At 43.0% G+C, this 17,978-nt stretch overlaps 1 protein-coding gene across 1 annotated transcript in view; it reads left to right on the top strand.

Moving 5' to 3' along the window:
* Positions 1-17,978, top strand: part of itga11b (integrin, alpha 11b) — a 259,808-nt gene that overhangs the window by 139,271 nt on the left and 102,559 nt on the right. The window contains exon 10 of the mRNA XM_075469220.1: positions 3,997-4,067. Within this exon, the coding sequence (XP_075325335.1) occupies positions 3,997-4,067 (71 nt within the window). The remainder of the gene's footprint in view (positions 1-3,996; positions 4,068-17,978) is intronic.

Here is a 17,978-nt window from a genome sequence, read left to right as displayed (position 1 = left end):
GTTTTGCACAATATTGCCATGAATGAGGGTCTCCCACAACTTGAACCAGCCCAGGCAGACCAGAAGGTGTGGTGCCAGAACACCCCCCTCATGGACCGCCCCATCAAAGTGCCATAATGATGAGGCAACAACTGATTGCATGGCTTTAGTTGCAGTCATCGCGCGCATTTTAAAGCCATTTTCATATCAAACCATTTCTCATTTATTTTGGTGACATTACGAACTACAGGTAACACAGAATTAACAGCACTCATAATAACTTCCCATTTCTTTGCTTTAGCAGGTCCCGTAATTCCATTGCTGACACTGATAAAAATGACAGATTTTCCTTTCTGGATCTCTGAAAGCAGAACTTCAGTCTCAGAGCCCCTAAAGTTCTTTTTGCACCTTGATGCCATTCTCATGACTCAACACTCAACACTTCCTGCCACAGGAGAGAGGAAGCACAGCCTTATATGGTATCATTTTGGGCGTGGAGTATCCAAATCTACTATCCTCGTGCACTTAAATACGCACGGGTGGCATTCATCATTTACGCAGGTCGTTTACACACTTTTTCCGAAGTTAAGAGCGTTTGTTGAATCTGACGTGGCGTGTTCGTACGAGACCTTCGTATGAAAAAACTGAGAGAAATTTCGAATTAAAACACAAAAATGTTCTTGCATGAGCCCCATTGCCTCAAACTTGGAGGGGCTGACTTTCATACTGGCAGCTCCACACACTTAGTTTACTTTTATTAAGTTCAATTCAATTAAGTACCATCCAATTAAATTTATTTTTTATAGCGCCACACAAAACAGAAAACAGATGTCATCTCAAGGCACAATTCAAGACAATTATAATCTAGTTTATAATTATCCAATTTTAAGACAATGAAATCAAAATCTTTCAAATTCAAAATTGTCCTATACATATTATTCCAATTAGAAAAAAGTTGCCTAGCTAAGGAAACCAAGAGGTCACATTAAAAGTTCTCTTTGATTCAATGCCTCTCCTTTTCATTTCAATCCTGTGCATACAGAGAGGAGGCACTATTAAAAGGAAAACTTCCTTTTAATAGGAAGAAACTTCCAGCAGAACAATACTCAGAGAGAGGAGCCGTCTGCCCCGACAGGACAGAGGAGTCAACAACATCCCTCAGCAGTCTAGGTCTATAGCAACGTTTAACCTAAAACATGAATTTGGGTCACCAAACGGATTTTTAAAAATTAGGTTTAAGGTTTCTAATAGACATCTGCTCTAAAGAAATATCTTCTCATATTCTGTGTTGTCAAGTCATGTAAAACTCAAAGTACTTAAAAGATGATCAGATAAGACAGGGTTGTATGGAAATATTATTAATTGTTTACACAATGTCATATATCAGCACAAGATCAAGCGTATGATTAAGACTGTGAGTAGGTCTGTTCATTTTGAGAAAAGCCAATTGAATACTACATATAATTAAAGGCAATTACTTAGACATTTATTTTCAACATTTACATGAATGTTAAAGTCACCCACGACAAAGAGTTTGTCTGAACTCATCATTATTGAGATTTTAAAAAATCTGAGAATTCAGAGAAAAACTCACAATAAGGTGGACTACTCAAAGCAAACAGTTTTTTTTATGATTTCCACTTCAGGTGAGGAAAAACTGAGTCAGGTTTTAGAAGAGCTTAAACTAATGGCGCATTTCCACTAGCTCGGCACGGCTCAATACGGCTCGGCACGGCTCGGTTTGGTAGTGTTTCCATTACAACAGAGTATCACTTCGTGCCTCCTCGACGTGGGTGGGGTCGTCGTAACACGGCTGCGCGAAACCTCCGTGACGTCATTTACACGGCGCAGAGCAACGTACAAATCCGGAAGACCAGAACAACAACAACCACATACGAGGAGGATAGTATGGAGGACACGGAGGCGCTCGTGTTGCTGCTCACCCTGTGGCTGCTCACCCTGTGGCTTTTTGTCGCACAGAAGGCAAGAGAAGACAGCCAGAGAAGACTCCTCCTTCCAGTGACGACACTCATCGGCCAATCAGTGGAAGGCAGTCGGCTGACGTCATGTTTTAGTAACGCTTCGGCTCGCTTGGAACTGGGCTGAGGTGATACCAAAAGTGTACCCGGTTGCAGGTACTGCGTGCTAGTGGAAACACACAAATAGCGCGCCGAGTCGAAGCGAGCTAGTGGAAACGCGCCATAATTGTGGGTCAAAGACCAAATAATAACCCTGATTTGAAGATTGCTGTCACAACTTCTCAATCTGTGGTTTGGGTACTGTGTTAGATTTGAATAGCTTGAGGGAGTTGATTCGGTGATGCTATACGATCCTTCTGCTGCAGCTAGGTTTTTTTGTCTGTTTTTTTGAGATTCTCAAACCAGACACCCTCCTCTTCCTGACTATGCCTTGTGATCCTCTCCACAAATAACACAAATAGAATTGCTGACAAGATGCACACCTGGCACACTCCATGACCTGGACAAAAACCACACCTCATATCCCGAATCTGAGGTTAGACCAATGGTTCGAGCCTCCTTTTGAAAACCCTGGAGTAAACCTTCTTGGGAAGGCTGAGTAGTGGGATCTGGTTGTTGGAGCACATCCTCCGCACAACATGGAATAGATATGTCAGCCAAGACAGTCCCACAACATCCAGTTTTCAGCATCCTGGGACAAATTTATTTTACCTCTGCCAAGGTATTCGGTGTGTCTTCCTGAGTCTTCAGACTCTGCCTCCTCAGTGGATCACATGGTGGCCGGATTAGGGAGATCCTCAAAGTGATCTTTCCACTGCTTTACAATACCCTTAGTTTGGGTCAGCAGATCCCCACCCAGTCCAAGCACAGCCTGAGACGGCTGCAACCACTAACACTGCCGCCCTCTTGGCCCTACGGTACCTGTCAGCTGCTCCAGGTGACCCCGAGTGTCACTCTCTGGGAGTCACTCTCTGATTGCTGCCATAACAGGCAGTAATGAAGGCTCTTGGAAGCTGAATCCACAGCTGTTCCCTGCTGATCCCGCTCGGTTTATGGCCCAGTCAGATTCTATGTCTCCAAACTCCCTGGGAACATGTGAAAAGCTCTCCTGAAGATGTGTGTTGATCTCCCCGACAGGCTCCTCCACTAGATGCTCTTAGTTTACCCTCTCTACTCATTAGAGTTAACCAGGTCTGTCCACTGAGTGACGTCAGTTGACATCTCTGGCCACTCTTAACCCAAGTGTCCAAGACATATAGCTGCAGGTCTGATGGTATGACAACAAAATCAATTATCAACCTACAACCGATGGTGGCCAGGTAGCAAGTACATGTATGAACTACCTTATGCTCAAACATCTCCATTAGCAAGTGAAAACTAAACACCTGGAAGAAAGATGCAGCAATAATACAATCACAGCAAAACACTGCCTTGGCAGTAGATGTGTTTTAATTGAAAAAAAAAACTGGTGTTATTAAAAAAGGAAAACTGCTAAAGAACACAATCTGAAATACAGTTGAATTATGCAGTGCTAGTTAGGTAGGTTACTTTAACAACTATCTGTCATACTTTTTGTATTGTTTTTTTTTCCTGATTAACTGTTAGAACTGGTATTTAAATTTGAGGTCATGTTGAGGTTAGTCCACTCTGCATCATCAATACAACAAAACCATTTCTTGGAGAAGCATTTCTCCATTTATTAAGTTTTTGTTGACTAGTGCTTCAGACTCAAGATAGATTTCTGGTGAAGAGTGCTCTTCATCAGAGTGCCCATTGATATATTTCTGCGTAGCAGAAATATATTTTTTTTTACCAGGACAGTTTCAACACATTATTATGCTTTGACAATTGAACAACAATTTTTGTTACAAATGTTTTTTAAAGATTATTATGAAAAACAAAAAAGTAATGAGCCTAGATTCAAAGATGGTTAAACTACTAAATATATTAATTGATGACATGCATTCAATTGTAACAGGAGTATGTATGAGTGGTTGAAGGATCAAATCTCGTCTTAAAGCTATGTCTTCTTTTGCAGGCACTACCAGTCACGGTCAAGGGTTCGGTTTGCAGATGGCTCAAGCTGGTTTCTCTTCTCATTTTGTCAAAGTAAGTGGCTTTTTCATCTAATTCAATTAAGATCAATCACCTCTGTTACGTCCCAAGGGTCGTATATAGTGTCTGTGTGTGTGTGTGTGTTAGGGCTGCAGCCAGTTGAGTTGGTGAGCAGGTGAGTTGTCCCAGCTGTGAGTGACTAGGTCTAATCAGCTGGGCTGCTTTTAAAAGATGCTGGAAGACGCAACCCTGGGGCCAGTGGGTCCAGCTATTGTTGGAGTGTTTTTGCAGTAGCTTGTGCAGGTTGTCGTGAAGCGTAACTTTTTCAGTGGAAGGAGGATAACAATTTGATTTTGGGTTTTGTTGTTCTGTTAATCATATAGGCTCTTGTTTGTCCTCAGCAGGTTCCGTAGGGTTTGTGTTTTTCTTCTAGGTTTTGGTTGAATAGTATTACTTTTCTTTTCCAATAAATAACCATTTAACATTACCCATCAGTTTTCATTGTTTTATTTCCTCAGCTTGGAACACTTTATTGTTACCCCGTAACAATTGGGGGCTCGTCCGAGATCTGGGGAAATATTCAGAAGCTGATTGGCTGTGTGTGTAGTGAGTTGTTTGCTGACGGGTGTGTAGGATTCCCAGTAAGGACAGGTGAGTGTCCAGCTGAACCGAGTGTTCAGTTCTTCCTTTGGGCACTCGTTTGTTATTTTGATTTGTTATTTTCGGGGCGAATCCTGGGTGGAGATTCACTCTCTGTTGGGGGCAGGCATTTCAGGGCTTGTATTGCTGCTGAAGTTGTGCCTTTAAAGTCGCCTCGTGCCTGGCAAGCCTCAGAAGATAGAAAGGTGAGTGGTGGGGGGAGGCAGGTACTGGGGATTCTGTGCACGTGACACGGTTGTACACAAGTCGGCTGGCGTCTTGTTATTTGTGCTACTTTGGTGAGTAACTGTAGCTTATACTATGGCAACCTTTGATCTAGCTTTGTTTGTAGCAGATCCTACGGTGGATCAGCTGAATAAATTAAGGAAGCGAGATTTACATGACATAGCCGAGCATTATGGCATTTCTGTTGCTAGCTCGCTACGTAAAGCGGAGTTAAAAGGGATTATTTTGAAGGCATTGATTGATGCTGGTGTTCTCTCCCTTACCTTACCTGTTGATGGACAGCCTGTTGACTTGCAGGTTGGTGTTAAAACCGCCGCACCCTCTGGTGAGAGTGGCACTGAGCCACCGGTGTTGCCTTTTGTTTCCCCTGGTGTTCGGGCCAGCCGTGTGGGCGAAGGGCCAGTAACTTTGCCACCGTTTGAGCTATTTTCTGTGGAATCTTCCATGGCATCCCGAATCGATGCCCGTATAAAAGTCCGTTTAGCTCGCCTCCAACTTGAAAAAGAGGAGCGAGAGCAAGAACGGGAGCTCCAACTCCGGGAGAGATTGGAACTCAGAAGGTTGAAAGCGGATACTAAGATCCGACTTTGTCAGTTGGAGTTGCAGTCGGGAGGTTCAGGGAATTCTTCAGACAAATCTGTCCACTTGCAGACAGAGTCCAACTCTGAGCAACCGTTTGAGGTAGCAAATATGCAAAATAATATCACATTAGTTTCTGTTTTCCGTGAGGCTGAAGTCGAGTCTTATTACAGTGCATTTGAGCGCATTGCAAGTGCTCTGTGCTGGCCAAAAGATGTGTGGGCCATTCTTTTACAGTGCAAGCTGACTGGTAAGGCTCAGGAAGCGTGCGCTGCACTTTCCACTGAAGATAGTTTGAGCTATGAGAAACTTAAGAGTGCCGTTCTTCGTGTTAATGAGTTGGTACCTGAAGCCTATAGACAACATTTCCTTGGTCTTAGAAAATGATCCCATCAGACACATGTTGATTTTCCAAGAGAAAAAAGCATGTTGTTTGATTGGTGGTGTTCAGCCTGTGAGGTGGGCAATTTCTCTGCTTTACGTGAACTTCTGCTGGTTGAAGAGTTTAAGAACTGTGTCCCTGAGCGAATAGTAACCCATTTAAATGAAGGGAAGGCAGTTACTCTTCACCAGGCTGCTGTGCTGGCAGATGAATATGTCCTCACTCATAAAAGCAGTTTTAATAGATGGGGATCTTCTCCGACCCATAATCTGGACAGAGTTGGAGGGATGCAGCAAGGTGTGCGCGCCCCCTGTTCTCCACCCAGCCCAAAGGGCGAGAGGAAATGTTTTTACTGTTTTAAAACAGGCCACCTGGTTGCTGACTGTAAAATGCTGAAACAAAAACAACTGGCAGCGCCTCCAAACAAACCAAAGGGTGTGGGATTAATTAAAACGGTGCACCCTAACGATCACTTTCCATTTGAGTCAGAGGAATGTTTTAAACCTTTCACTTTTAAAGCATTTGTGTCACTCACTGGAAATGCTAGTGATGAGCGTCCAGTTAATGTGCTGCGGGACACGGGTGGTTCACAATCATTTATTCTTTCAGATGTCTTACCACGAAGTGAGAGGTCGCCTTGTGGTTCATCAGCAATAGTGAGAGGCATTGGCATGGAGTGTGTGCTTGCTCCCATGCATCGGGTTCATGTGAGGACAAGCCTGGTAACCGGGTTCTTTTCAGTGGCTGTTCGAGCCTGTTTACCGATGGAGGGCATTCATTTCATTATGGGAAATGATCTGGCTGGTGGGAAAGTGTATCCCACACCAGAGGTGGTGAGCATGCCCATCCCTGACACTGAGCCCATCGATGCAACCAAAGAGAGTCCACATGTGTTTGGGGTTGGTGTACTCACCCCAAACACAAGCTCGAAGGCAGGATAGTGAATTTTCCCAGTCAGACTCTTTATTTGCAACTGTCTTTTCTGAAGACAAGCTGTCGTCTAATAAGTGTATGAAAAGTGCGGACAAAAAGCCACAGGATACAGAGAAGGTTGATCAGACTCCCGATCTCACGGTTCCGTTGAGCCGCGATGAGCCGTTGAGCCGATTTATCTTTTGCAGTAGGGACTCTTGGTATGCAGGTGGTTCCCACGGTGTGGAGTGTCGGATGAGGACTGGGAGTGGATACATCAGATTGTAGTGCCAACCAGTTACAGGCACCATGTGCTAACCTTGGCACATGAACATGTTTGGTCTGGTCATTTAGGCATCACTAAGACCTATGACAGGATTTTAAAACATTTCTTTTGGCCAGGGTTGAAGGCAGATGTGGCGTGTTTCTGCAGGACGTGCCACATCTGCCAGGTAGCTGGCAAACCAAACCAGAAAATTCCTCCAGCCCCTTTGCATCCTATTCCAGCGGTTGGAGCACCCTTTGAGCATGTTATTGTGGATTGTGTGGGTCCTTTGCCAAGAACTAAGTCTGGGTACCAGTTTTTACTCACTGTAATGTGTATAACCACATGGTTTCCAGAGGCTATTCCCCTGCGAAAAATTACTGCGACTGTGGTGAGTAAAGCATTGATTAAATTCTTTACAACTTTTGGTTTACCTCGTGTGGTGCAGACAGATCAAGGCACTAATTTTCTGTCAAGAACATTCAAACAGACTTTGCAGTCCTTAGGAGCGTCTCATGCTGTGAGCAGCGCCTATCATCCTGAGTCACAGGGCGCATTGGAGCGATGGCACCAAACACTCTGGGGTCTAATGCCCACCGGTGGGCATTTTTGACACATCTCCAAAAACACATCTGTAACTCTGTGAGTTTTTGTCATTGAAACATATAAGTGACACCATTAAAAACCTTGAAACTTCTAGTTTTCAAATATATATATTTTAAAAATAAATTATATAGCTGGCCCTTTTTAAAGAGAGTGAACAGAAATCTTTGGATTTTCTGTAGTCTCAGACTGCAGCAGCTTCCTCGGCCACACCTATCGCTATTCACATGTAAAGTACCAGGTGATTGAGTGGCTATTCACAGGTGAGAACACGCCCCATTCAGCCAGCATGTGGGGGAAGGCAGCAATGTCCTACCAGTGACAGACAATTATCACATGGAGAGTGACAGGGGGGTGGGGGGGAATCAGGGGTGTTACACACCCATCTAATTAGTATTCAACTAACAGGGACACTGCCTGGAGTTACAATTACTTTTTTACAGTTTGTGTGAAAACAAAAAAACATTTCTGACTGCACTTTTTACTTTTATGCAGCCAACACTTTTGTTTACAAGGTCCAACCTTCAAAAGTCTTGGCTAGATATATTTATAGTGTGTTTTCTTGCACTGTTTGAAGACCTCTAAAACAGTTGTGTTTACCCTCAATTTAAATAAAACTTGTTTGTATTACATTCACTTCACTCTCATATTGTTTTTTGTTAGGCTTTTCAGAATACAACCATATGTGTCACTTTTGCATAGATGTTTACAGTTGCTTGAAAATGTCAAGGTGGTGACAACTGCCTCAAAGTCTCTGAAAAGGCCTTAGACTCCAGAGGGTTAAAGGCAATGCTGCAAAAGGTTTGCTACGAGACGGGTAAGGACTGGGATGAGGGGTTACCTTTCATGCTGTTTGCCATTCGGGATGCAAAACAGGAATCCCTTGGATTCAGTCCTTCTGAACTAGTGTTTGGACATAATGTCTGGGGTCCCCTGAAGGTGTTACAAGATAAGTTCACAAGTAACCCTCCGTCTAAAACCAGTGTGGTGGACTTTGTTTCACAGTGAAGGGCACGGTTGCATAGAGCAACTGCTCCTGCTAAAGAAACTCTGTCAGCATCCCAAGGAGCCATGAAGAAACGGTATGACCGTAAGGCGGCTGTGCGCTGTTTTAAACCAGGCGACCAGGTGTTTGTGTTGTCACCATTACCAGGAACTGCTCTCACTACTCGGTTCCTGGGTCCCTATGTGGTGGAGAGGAAAGTATCTGACACTGATTATGTAATTAACTCTCCTGAACGTAGAAGGAAGACACGGCTGTGTCATGTGAACATGCTCAAGCCTTATTTTTCCAGAGATTCTGGTCCAGTGCAGAGTGACAGGTCAGTGGGGTCCGTTTCACTGGTGTGTGCTGAGACAGAGGCTGACGATGAACTCAAAAAATGCCCTCTGGTGGCCAACAGAGTGGTAGGCTAACCAACACTGAGTTTCTGTCTGATGCCCAGGGTTTAAATTGGGGCGGAGCGCTCCGGAGCGCAGCTCCGCCGCCTCACTTCAGACGGACCGGCAAACGGAGCTCCGCTCCGCCTGCTCCAGTGTTCATATTTAAAAAAAACAAAAACATTTTTTAACGTGATTAAATTCATTTTTCAAGTCTTCTAAAAAATATTACAATTGTCAGAAAGGTTTGTCAATAATTACGCTGAAAATAAAAGCAAGTTTAGGTGAATTACAGCACTGTGCACATGCGCAGAGCCATGACATCACAGTTAGCATTATTCAATCCAGCCAGGCAGGCAGTGCAACATGCGCGTCCGAGATTTCATTCTGAGTGAAACGAGTTTGCAGTTGGTAGTTGTCTGTGCTGTATCTTCGTGCTATGAATTTGCAAATACATTTATCACCATAGGAACAATGCTTTAGCAAGACAGGGTTAAGTTGTGCTTCTTTCGTGCATTTTAGCTTCTCAGGCAATGAATGTCCTTTTGTATTGTAAGTAAACAGTAACCTAATGCAGATCTACTTGGTGGTGCGTTTGCTAACATTAACAGACGGCTCTCAGTCGAGAAATAAAAATCACCATCAAGTTCGTATTTCAGACTGTATTTCTGTCAGATTGTTCATTTACCAAGTTAGTTATTCTGTGGGTTCTAGCCTGCTAGTTAAATATCACATCAGAATGTTTAAAAAAAAGAGTTGGCTAACTGATTGAACGAATGCCTGCTGCAACGTAGCTTTGCGTATGGAAACTAGAGGCCTGCACGGGACAGAATTTACAGTCCCGCGCCCGCCCGCTCCCGCAAAAAGATAGGATTTTTAGTCCCGCTCCCACCCGCACCTTTTTTTTTTTTTTTTGCTTCGCGTGTTAATAACATCAGATGGATACAGTGCCACACTGTCTTTAGGTAGCTCAATTCCTTTTCATTCTGTACTGTAGCTCATGTTGATTTTAACTACATTCAAGTTTGTGAGCCAGTGCATAGTGGACCACCCCCACATACATTGGTATTTAACTTGATTTTTCTGTTCAGAAGCTGTAACTCTGACAATGAAGCGGATACTGAGGGACTTTTTCAGTGGGTATGTTGAGGTCATTTTGGCAAAAAAAAGCAAACAAAAAAAACCCAGCCAAATTTAATACATTGGATTATAAATTCCTAAAACCTGTGTTTAGAATTGGTAACCATCATATTGTATGCATTTTTGCTGTCAGGAGTAGCAAAGGAGTAAGTGCAGGCCCAGCTACAGACCCCTCCAGCAGCAGCAGCACCAGTGCAGGCCCAGTTACAGACCCCTCCAGAACCAGAGCAGGTCCAGCTACAGACCCCTCCAGCAGCAGCAGCACCACCAGTGCAGGCCCAGTTACAGACCCCTCCAGCAGCAGCAGCACCACCAGAGCAGGTCCAGTTACAGACCCCTCCAGCAGCAGCAGCACCACCAGTGCAGGCCCAGTTACAGACCCCTCCAGCAGCAGCAGCACCACCAGTGCAGGCCCAGTTACAGACCCCTCCAGCAGCAGCAGCACCACCAGTGCAGGCCCAGTTACAGACCCCTCCAGCAGCAGCAGCACCACCAGTGCAGGCCCAGTTACAGACCCCTCCAGCAGCAGCAGCACCAGTGCAGGCCCAGTTACAGACCCCTCCAGAACCAGAGCAGGTCCAGCTACAGACCCCTCCAGCACCAGAGCAGGTCTAGCTACAGACCTCTCCAGAACCAGAGCAGGTCCAGCTACAGACCCCTCCAGCACCAGAGCAGGTCCAGCTACAGACCCCTCCAGCACCAGAGCAGGTCCAGCTACAGACCCCTCCAGCACCAGAGCAGGTCCAGCTACAGACCCCTCCAGCAGCAATTTGCCAATATGCTGGAACTTAAAACAATATGAACACTTCAAGACCAAATTCCCTTTCGTTTATGTTTCAAATAAAGCCCTAGGATGTGAGGTTTGTAGGGATGCAGCTTCAGCAGGAGTTTTTAAGTCAGGACCCATAAGGCATTCCTTTTCTTCTGAATGGCAAAATGCCAGAGTAACTCCTTATGGAAACACAAAAGATAAGCAAATTAAATCATTGAGAAAAAAACTACATGACCACAAAACCTCCCACAGTCAGTTTATCAGAAAACACCTGAGGCTTCATTAGACAGTTTTCTCAGAGCACAGCAAGAAAAGTTAAGCACAACTGAAAAGGTCTTCAGAACGGCATGTTATATTGCCAAAAATAACCGACCCTTTACAGATCACCCGGGCCTCATAGACTTACAAACACTCAATGGGCTCAACATGGGCAAAGTCCTCCACAGTAATGTGTTATGCACTGACATTGTTCATTTTATTGCTGAAGAAATCCCTAATGTCCAGTATCAGGCGTACAAAGCCCAAGGTGTCTATCCTGGTGGATGAAAGCACTACAGTGAGTAAGAAATCCTGTCGTTATATACTTACGAGCATCTGTGGCAAATGCAGACCCACTTACATTTTTCTTAAATGTCATTGAGCTGGAACAAACTACAGCAGATGGCATTACTGATGTATTGCTCCAGTGCCTCGTGGACAATGGACTAGATGATGACTTTCTAAAGGACTGTTTTGTTGGATTTTGCTCAGATGGGGCATCAGTGATGCTGGGTAAAAAGGCAGGCGTATATGCAAAACTGAAAGCAAAAATGTTCATTAACTTAGTGGGCCCACCACTGGAGTTGTGGAACCCCACTAAATACGTTAAAAAGTGGGTTATGACCCGGCGGTCTGCAGACCATATGTCTTGTAAAGTGAGGCATGAAAGGCACCACAAGCTTGACATGAGTGCCATTTGGAATATCATGAATTGAAGGTGCACTGTGTTATGTTATTGTTGTGATATGTGCATATGAGATGAATAACTAATAAAGAACACATAATGTGAATTAACGGTGTGTTAGTAGCAGTGTATTCACATAGTAGAAATGTTTCGCGACATTGACCACTGCGAGTGAAGGGCTCCCCCACTTTACAAAAGCCAATTTAAACACTGCTGATGCCCACACCTCTCTGTCTTACCTTCCAGATGAACATAAGAACGACATCCTGGCTTTATTTGAGTCATTTCCTGGACTATTTGGTGATGTTCCATCTTGCACTGATGTATTGGAGCATGATATTGATGTGGGTAATGCCTCTCCAATAAAACAACACGCTTATCGTTGTTCGTTACACAAGCGGCAGTTAATGAAGTCTGAGGTGGAGTATTTGATAGAACATGGACTGGCTAAGCCTAGTCACAGCCCATGGAGTTCTCCATGCTTGCTGACTCCCAAGTCTGACGGGACACCCCGTTTTTGTACTGACTTCAGGAAGGTAAATGCAGGCACTGTGGCTGATAGTTTTCCTCTACCTCGGATAGATGACTGTGGATAGCATTGGTCCAGCCAGATATATCTCAAAGTTAGACCTCTTAAAAGGATATTGGCAGGTTCCTTTAATGACGAGAGCATCTCAAATATCTGCATTTGTCACTCCTGACCATTTCATGCAGTACACGGTTATGGCTTTTGGTTTAAAGAATGCACTAGCTACTTTCCAACGTCTCATGCAGAGTGTTGAGTGATGTACCGCAGTGTAATGTTTATCTTGATGATGTAGTGGTATATTCCAATGACTGGTCTAACCATATCTCCATTAGATGCTGATGTTAAAAGTGTGTTTGCACAACAAATGTTATGGCACTTTCATTCATATGGCAGCACATTTAAAATAAAACTAAATGCTAAAAGCAATACACTACTTTTGGATTCATTTTTGGATTTTGCGTACAAATGCAATCAATCTTGATTAATCAGGGAAATCATGTGATTAATTAGATTAAACATCATGCCACAAAGTGATTGAGCACTTCCCTGTACTCAGCCTCTGTCCATCAGTAATACATCCAACAACTGCAGAGTCATCTAAGTATTTCTGGAGATTACAGGACTCTGAGCTGTACTTGAAGTCCAAGGTGTACAGAGTGAAGAGAATCAGTGAGAGTATAGTACCCAGTGGTGCTCCTGTGCTGCTGACCACCCTCTGCAGTCTCAAACTGTGGTTTGTTTTTTGAGGTCTTCAATAATCCAGGTGGTTGTGGAGGCATCCATTTATACAAGCTTTTTACTTAACAGTACAGGTGGAATTGTATAAAAGCATTGGAGAAATCAAACAGCATCATATTGACTGTGCTGCCTTCTCTTTTTTTTGGGTGCTTTTTATGCCTTTAATGTTAGGACAGTTTGAGAGAGACAGGAAGCAGGGGGCAGAGAGAGGGGGAAGACATGCAGCACAGGGCCGCTCGGTGCGGGAGTCGAACCGGGGCCAGCTGCAGCGAGGACTGTAGCCTCTGTACATGGGGCGGCTGCTGTACCCACTACGCCACCGACCGCCCCTGTGCTGCCTTCTTTGTCCAGATGAGAATGGTCTAGCTCAGGGGTCTCCAACCTTTTTCCCTCTAAGAGCTACTTTAACAAAATAAAAATGGCCGAGAGCTACTCGTGTTTTGTAACATTTATTATCATCGCTCATTTTGAACAAACAAACTCAATAAGCCTTCTTTTCCTGAACATTTACAATATGTTACTGTCCACATCTCACATTCTGTATTAAAACTTCACAAAAATATTATTATCATTACTACAAATACAGATATTGTTACTTATTCACTTATCCTTGTTATATATGTCCATGTCACTGTATCACACTTCACAAAACTATTTACATGCACCAAGACATCTGAAAATGAAATGTTATTATGGATCACTTACAATTTCTACAAACCAAGAATCAAAAACTTGACCCAACATAACCTTTTAAATCATCAATATATCAGTATATTCTAAATGGCAAAATCCACATAAAGAACAAAAATTGCATTCGCAATAAAAACAATTTGGTTCAGTTCAATATTGAGCAGTGAAGGTGTGTGTGTGTGTGTGTGTGTGTGTGTGTGTGTGTGAGTGAGTGAATGTGTTCAGAAGTTCAGCCTTATTTAGCTAGTGAGATGACTGACACTGCAAGGAGTCAACAAGAGAGGTGTATGCTGGAGTGTATCCACTTAAGTTCACTCTTATGAAGTCATTTAAATGTTCATCAGTCAGTCTCGTTCTGAGCTTTGATTTCAGGACATTCATGTCAGAAAAAGCTGACTCACAGAGGTATGTAGACCCAAAGAAAGCAGACATTTTCAGAGCTGCTTGGTGAAGATTTTCATAATTATCTGGCTCTACCAAGCTCCAGAAATGCTGTGAATGCTGCTGAGACTTTAACTGCACTTTGTTTTGCGGCGGCGGCACTGTAACACCATTCAAAGGATATCTGTTGGAACAGGGAAACACGAGTTAATGACCATAATAATATCACATATACATAAAGAGAGTAAAGTGAGGAAAGGTGTGACAGATGAGGCCCCCCAGCAGTCTAGGCCTATAGCAGCTTAACTATGGGATGTTTCAGGATTACCTGAGCCATCCCTATTCAAGGTAAACACAAGAAACTTGTGCTAACGAAAAAATAAATAATAAAATAATGTTTTATCACTTATGTCCACATTCATGAAAGGGTTGGCCATAAATGTCACACAGGGCTCAAGTTTGTCAAAGTCACTGAATCTGTCAGCAAACTCCTGTCCAAGCCTTGATAAGAGGTCACAATACTTGGACACATTTCCACAACTCCCTCTGACTGTTTAAATGTTCACGTTCCTGGAACCACAGGCAGAGGAGGAGGAGTGGCAGCTATCTTCAGATCAGGGTTACTCATCAGTCCCAGACCCAAGATTAGTTTGAGCTCTTTTGAATATCTGATTCTCAGTTTTTCCCACGCAAAGTGGAAATCCCAGAAACCTCTTGTGTTTGTTGTTGTGTATCGTCCACCTGGCCCTTATTCTGAGTTTCTGTCTGAATTCTCAGAGTTTTTATCCCAGTTAGTGCTGAGTACAGATAAAGTCATTGTAGTGGGTGACTTTAATATTCATGTAGATGTTGAAAATGACAGCCTGAATATGAACTTTAATTCTATATTGGACTCTATTGGATTTTCTCAGAGTGTTCACGGACCGACTCACTGCCTTAATCACACCCTTGATCTTGTGCTGACTTATGGCATTGAGAGTGAACAGTTAACAGTGTTCCCTCATAACCCTGTCTTATCTGACCATTTTCTGATAACCTTTGAGTTTACATTACTTGACTATACAGTTTCTGAGAAGAAATTTACGTATAGAAGGTGTCTATCAGAGGATGCTGTAACCAGATTTAAAGACTTAATTCCATCATCCTTTTCTTCACTGCCATGTGCAGATATGACAGAGGACGACTACCTAAACTTTACTCCAGCAGCACTTGACTCTCTTGTTGACAGCACTATAGTTTCAATGCGTACAGCACTGGACAATGTTGCCCCTCTGAAAAGGAAGGTAATCAGTCAGAAGAGGTTGGCTCCTTGGTATAATTCACAGCTGCGTGCTTTAAAGCAGACTGCAAGAAAGCTGGAGAGACAGTGGCGTTCCTCTAATTTAGAAGAGTCTCAGTTAGTCTGGAAAGATAGTTTAACAATGTATAAGAAAGCCCTTCGTAAAGCTAGAACTGCTTATTATTCATCATTGATAGAAGAGAATAAGAACAATCCCAGGTTTCTTTTCAGCACTGTAGCCAGGCTGACTAAGAGTCCGAGCTCTGCTGAGCCAGTTATTCCTTTAACTCTCAGCAGTGATGATTTCATGAGCTTCTTTATTAATAAAATTGTTTCTATCAGAGAGAAGATTGATGGAGTCCTTCCCACTATTATCAGTGATGTATCATCAAGTACAGCAGCTTTAGAAGTATCTTTAGAACCTGATTTGTATTTAGACGGCTTCTGCCCAGTTGATCTCTCTGAGCTAACAACAGCAATAGTCTCTTCTAAACCATCAACTTGTGTTTTAGACCCAATCCCAACCAGACTGTTCAAGGAGGTTTTCCCATTAATTGACACTTCCATATTGGATTTGATCAATCTGTCTTTGTTGACAGGATATGTACCTCAGACTTTTAAGGTTGCTGTAATTAAACCTTTACTTAAAAAACTTACTCTTGATTCAGAAGTGTTGGCTCATTATAGACCTATATCCAATCTCCCTTTTATGTCTAAAGTTCTTGAAAAAATAGTTGCAGCTCAGCTTTGTGATCATTTACACAGAAATAATGTGTTTGAAGAGTTTCAGTCAGGATTCAGAGTGCATCATAGCACAGAAACTGCACTGCTGAAAGTTACCAATGATCTCCTCTTAGCCTCTGATAGCGGACTTGTGTCTGTGCTTGTCCTGTTGGATCTCAGTGCTGCATTTGATACGGTCGATCACAGTATCTTATTACACAGACTTGAACATGTTATTGGGATTAAAGGAACTGCATTAGGCTGGTTTAAATCATATTTATCTGATAGATTTCAGTTTGTTCTTGTAAATGAAGAATCTTCCTCACACACCAGAGTAAGTCATGGAGTTCCCCAGGGTTCTGTGCTTGGACCGATTCTTTTCACTTTATACATGCTTCCATTAGGTAACATTATTAGACAGCATGGCATAAATTTACATTGCTATGCTGATGATACTCAGCTGTACTTATCTATAAAACCAGATGAACCCAATAGGTTGGTCAGACTACAAGCATGTCTTAAAGACATAAAGACCTGGATGACTCAGAACTGTCTGCTGCTAAATTCAGACAAAACTGAAGTCGTTATCTTTGGACCTGAGCGCTTCAGGGAGAAATTGTCTAGCTATATAGTTACTCTAGATGGTATTTCCTTGGCTTCTAGTTCTACAGTGAGGAACCTTGGAGTTATTTTTGACCAGAACTTATCATTTGACTCGCATATAAAACAGGTTTCTAGGACTGCCTTCTTTCACCTTCGTAATATTGTTAAAATCAGGAACATCTTGTCTCAGAGTGATGCAGAAAAACTAATTCATGCATTTGTTACTTCAAGATTGGACTACTGTAATTCTTTATTATTGGGCTGTCCCACATATTCTCTGAAAAGCCTTCAGTTGATCCAAAATGCTGCAGCCAGAGTTTTGACGAGAACTAACAGGAGAGATCATATTTCTCCAGTTTTAGCTTCTCTTCATTGGCTCCCTGTTAAATTCAGAATAGAATTTAAGATTCTTCTCCTTACATATAAAGCTCTTAATGACCGAGCTCCATCATATCTTAAAGATCTCATTGTAAGATATTTTCCTAACAGAGCACTTCGTTCCCAAACTGCAGGTTTACTTGAGGTTCCCAGAGTTTCTAAAAGTAGAATGGGAGGCAGAGCCTTCAGTTATCAGGCCCCTCTATTGTGGAATAAGCTGCCAGTAAATGTCCGGGAAGCAGACACCCTTTCCACTTTTAAGACCAGGCTTAAAACTTTCCTTTTTGATAAAGCTTATAGTTAGGGATGGCTCAGGTGATCCTGAAACATCCCATAGTTAAGCTGCTATAGGCCCAGACTGCTGGGGGGCCTCATCTGTCACACCTTTCCTCACTTTACTCTCTTTATGTATATGTGATATTATTATGGTCATTAACTCGTGTTTCCCTGTTCCAACAGATATCCTTTGAATGGTGTTACAGTGCCGCCGTCGCGGTGGCCCCCTGCCCCCCCCCCCCTTTCTGTCTTCTCAAACCCCAGCTGGTGGAGGCGGATGGCCACCCTTCCTGAGTCTGGTTCTGCCAGAGGTTTCTTCCTGTTAAAAGGGAGTCGTTTCTCTCCACAGTCGCCTCAGGCACGCTCAGGACGGGAGATTGGACCGAAAAACAAAAAGTTTTCAGTGCAATCTGTTGGTTTTCTTAGCTAGGAAATTGTTTTTGAATTGGCTCTATATGAACGAATTGGATTATTTTATGAATTATGATTATTATTAATTAATTGAAT

Source organism: Odontesthes bonariensis, chromosome 7 (genome assembly GCF_027942865.1).
Source record: "Odontesthes bonariensis isolate fOdoBon6 chromosome 7, fOdoBon6.hap1, whole genome shotgun sequence".
NCBI lineage: Eukaryota > Metazoa > Chordata > Actinopteri > Atheriniformes > Atherinopsidae > Odontesthes > Odontesthes bonariensis.
This window is presented reverse-complemented; position numbering and strand designations above follow the sequence as displayed.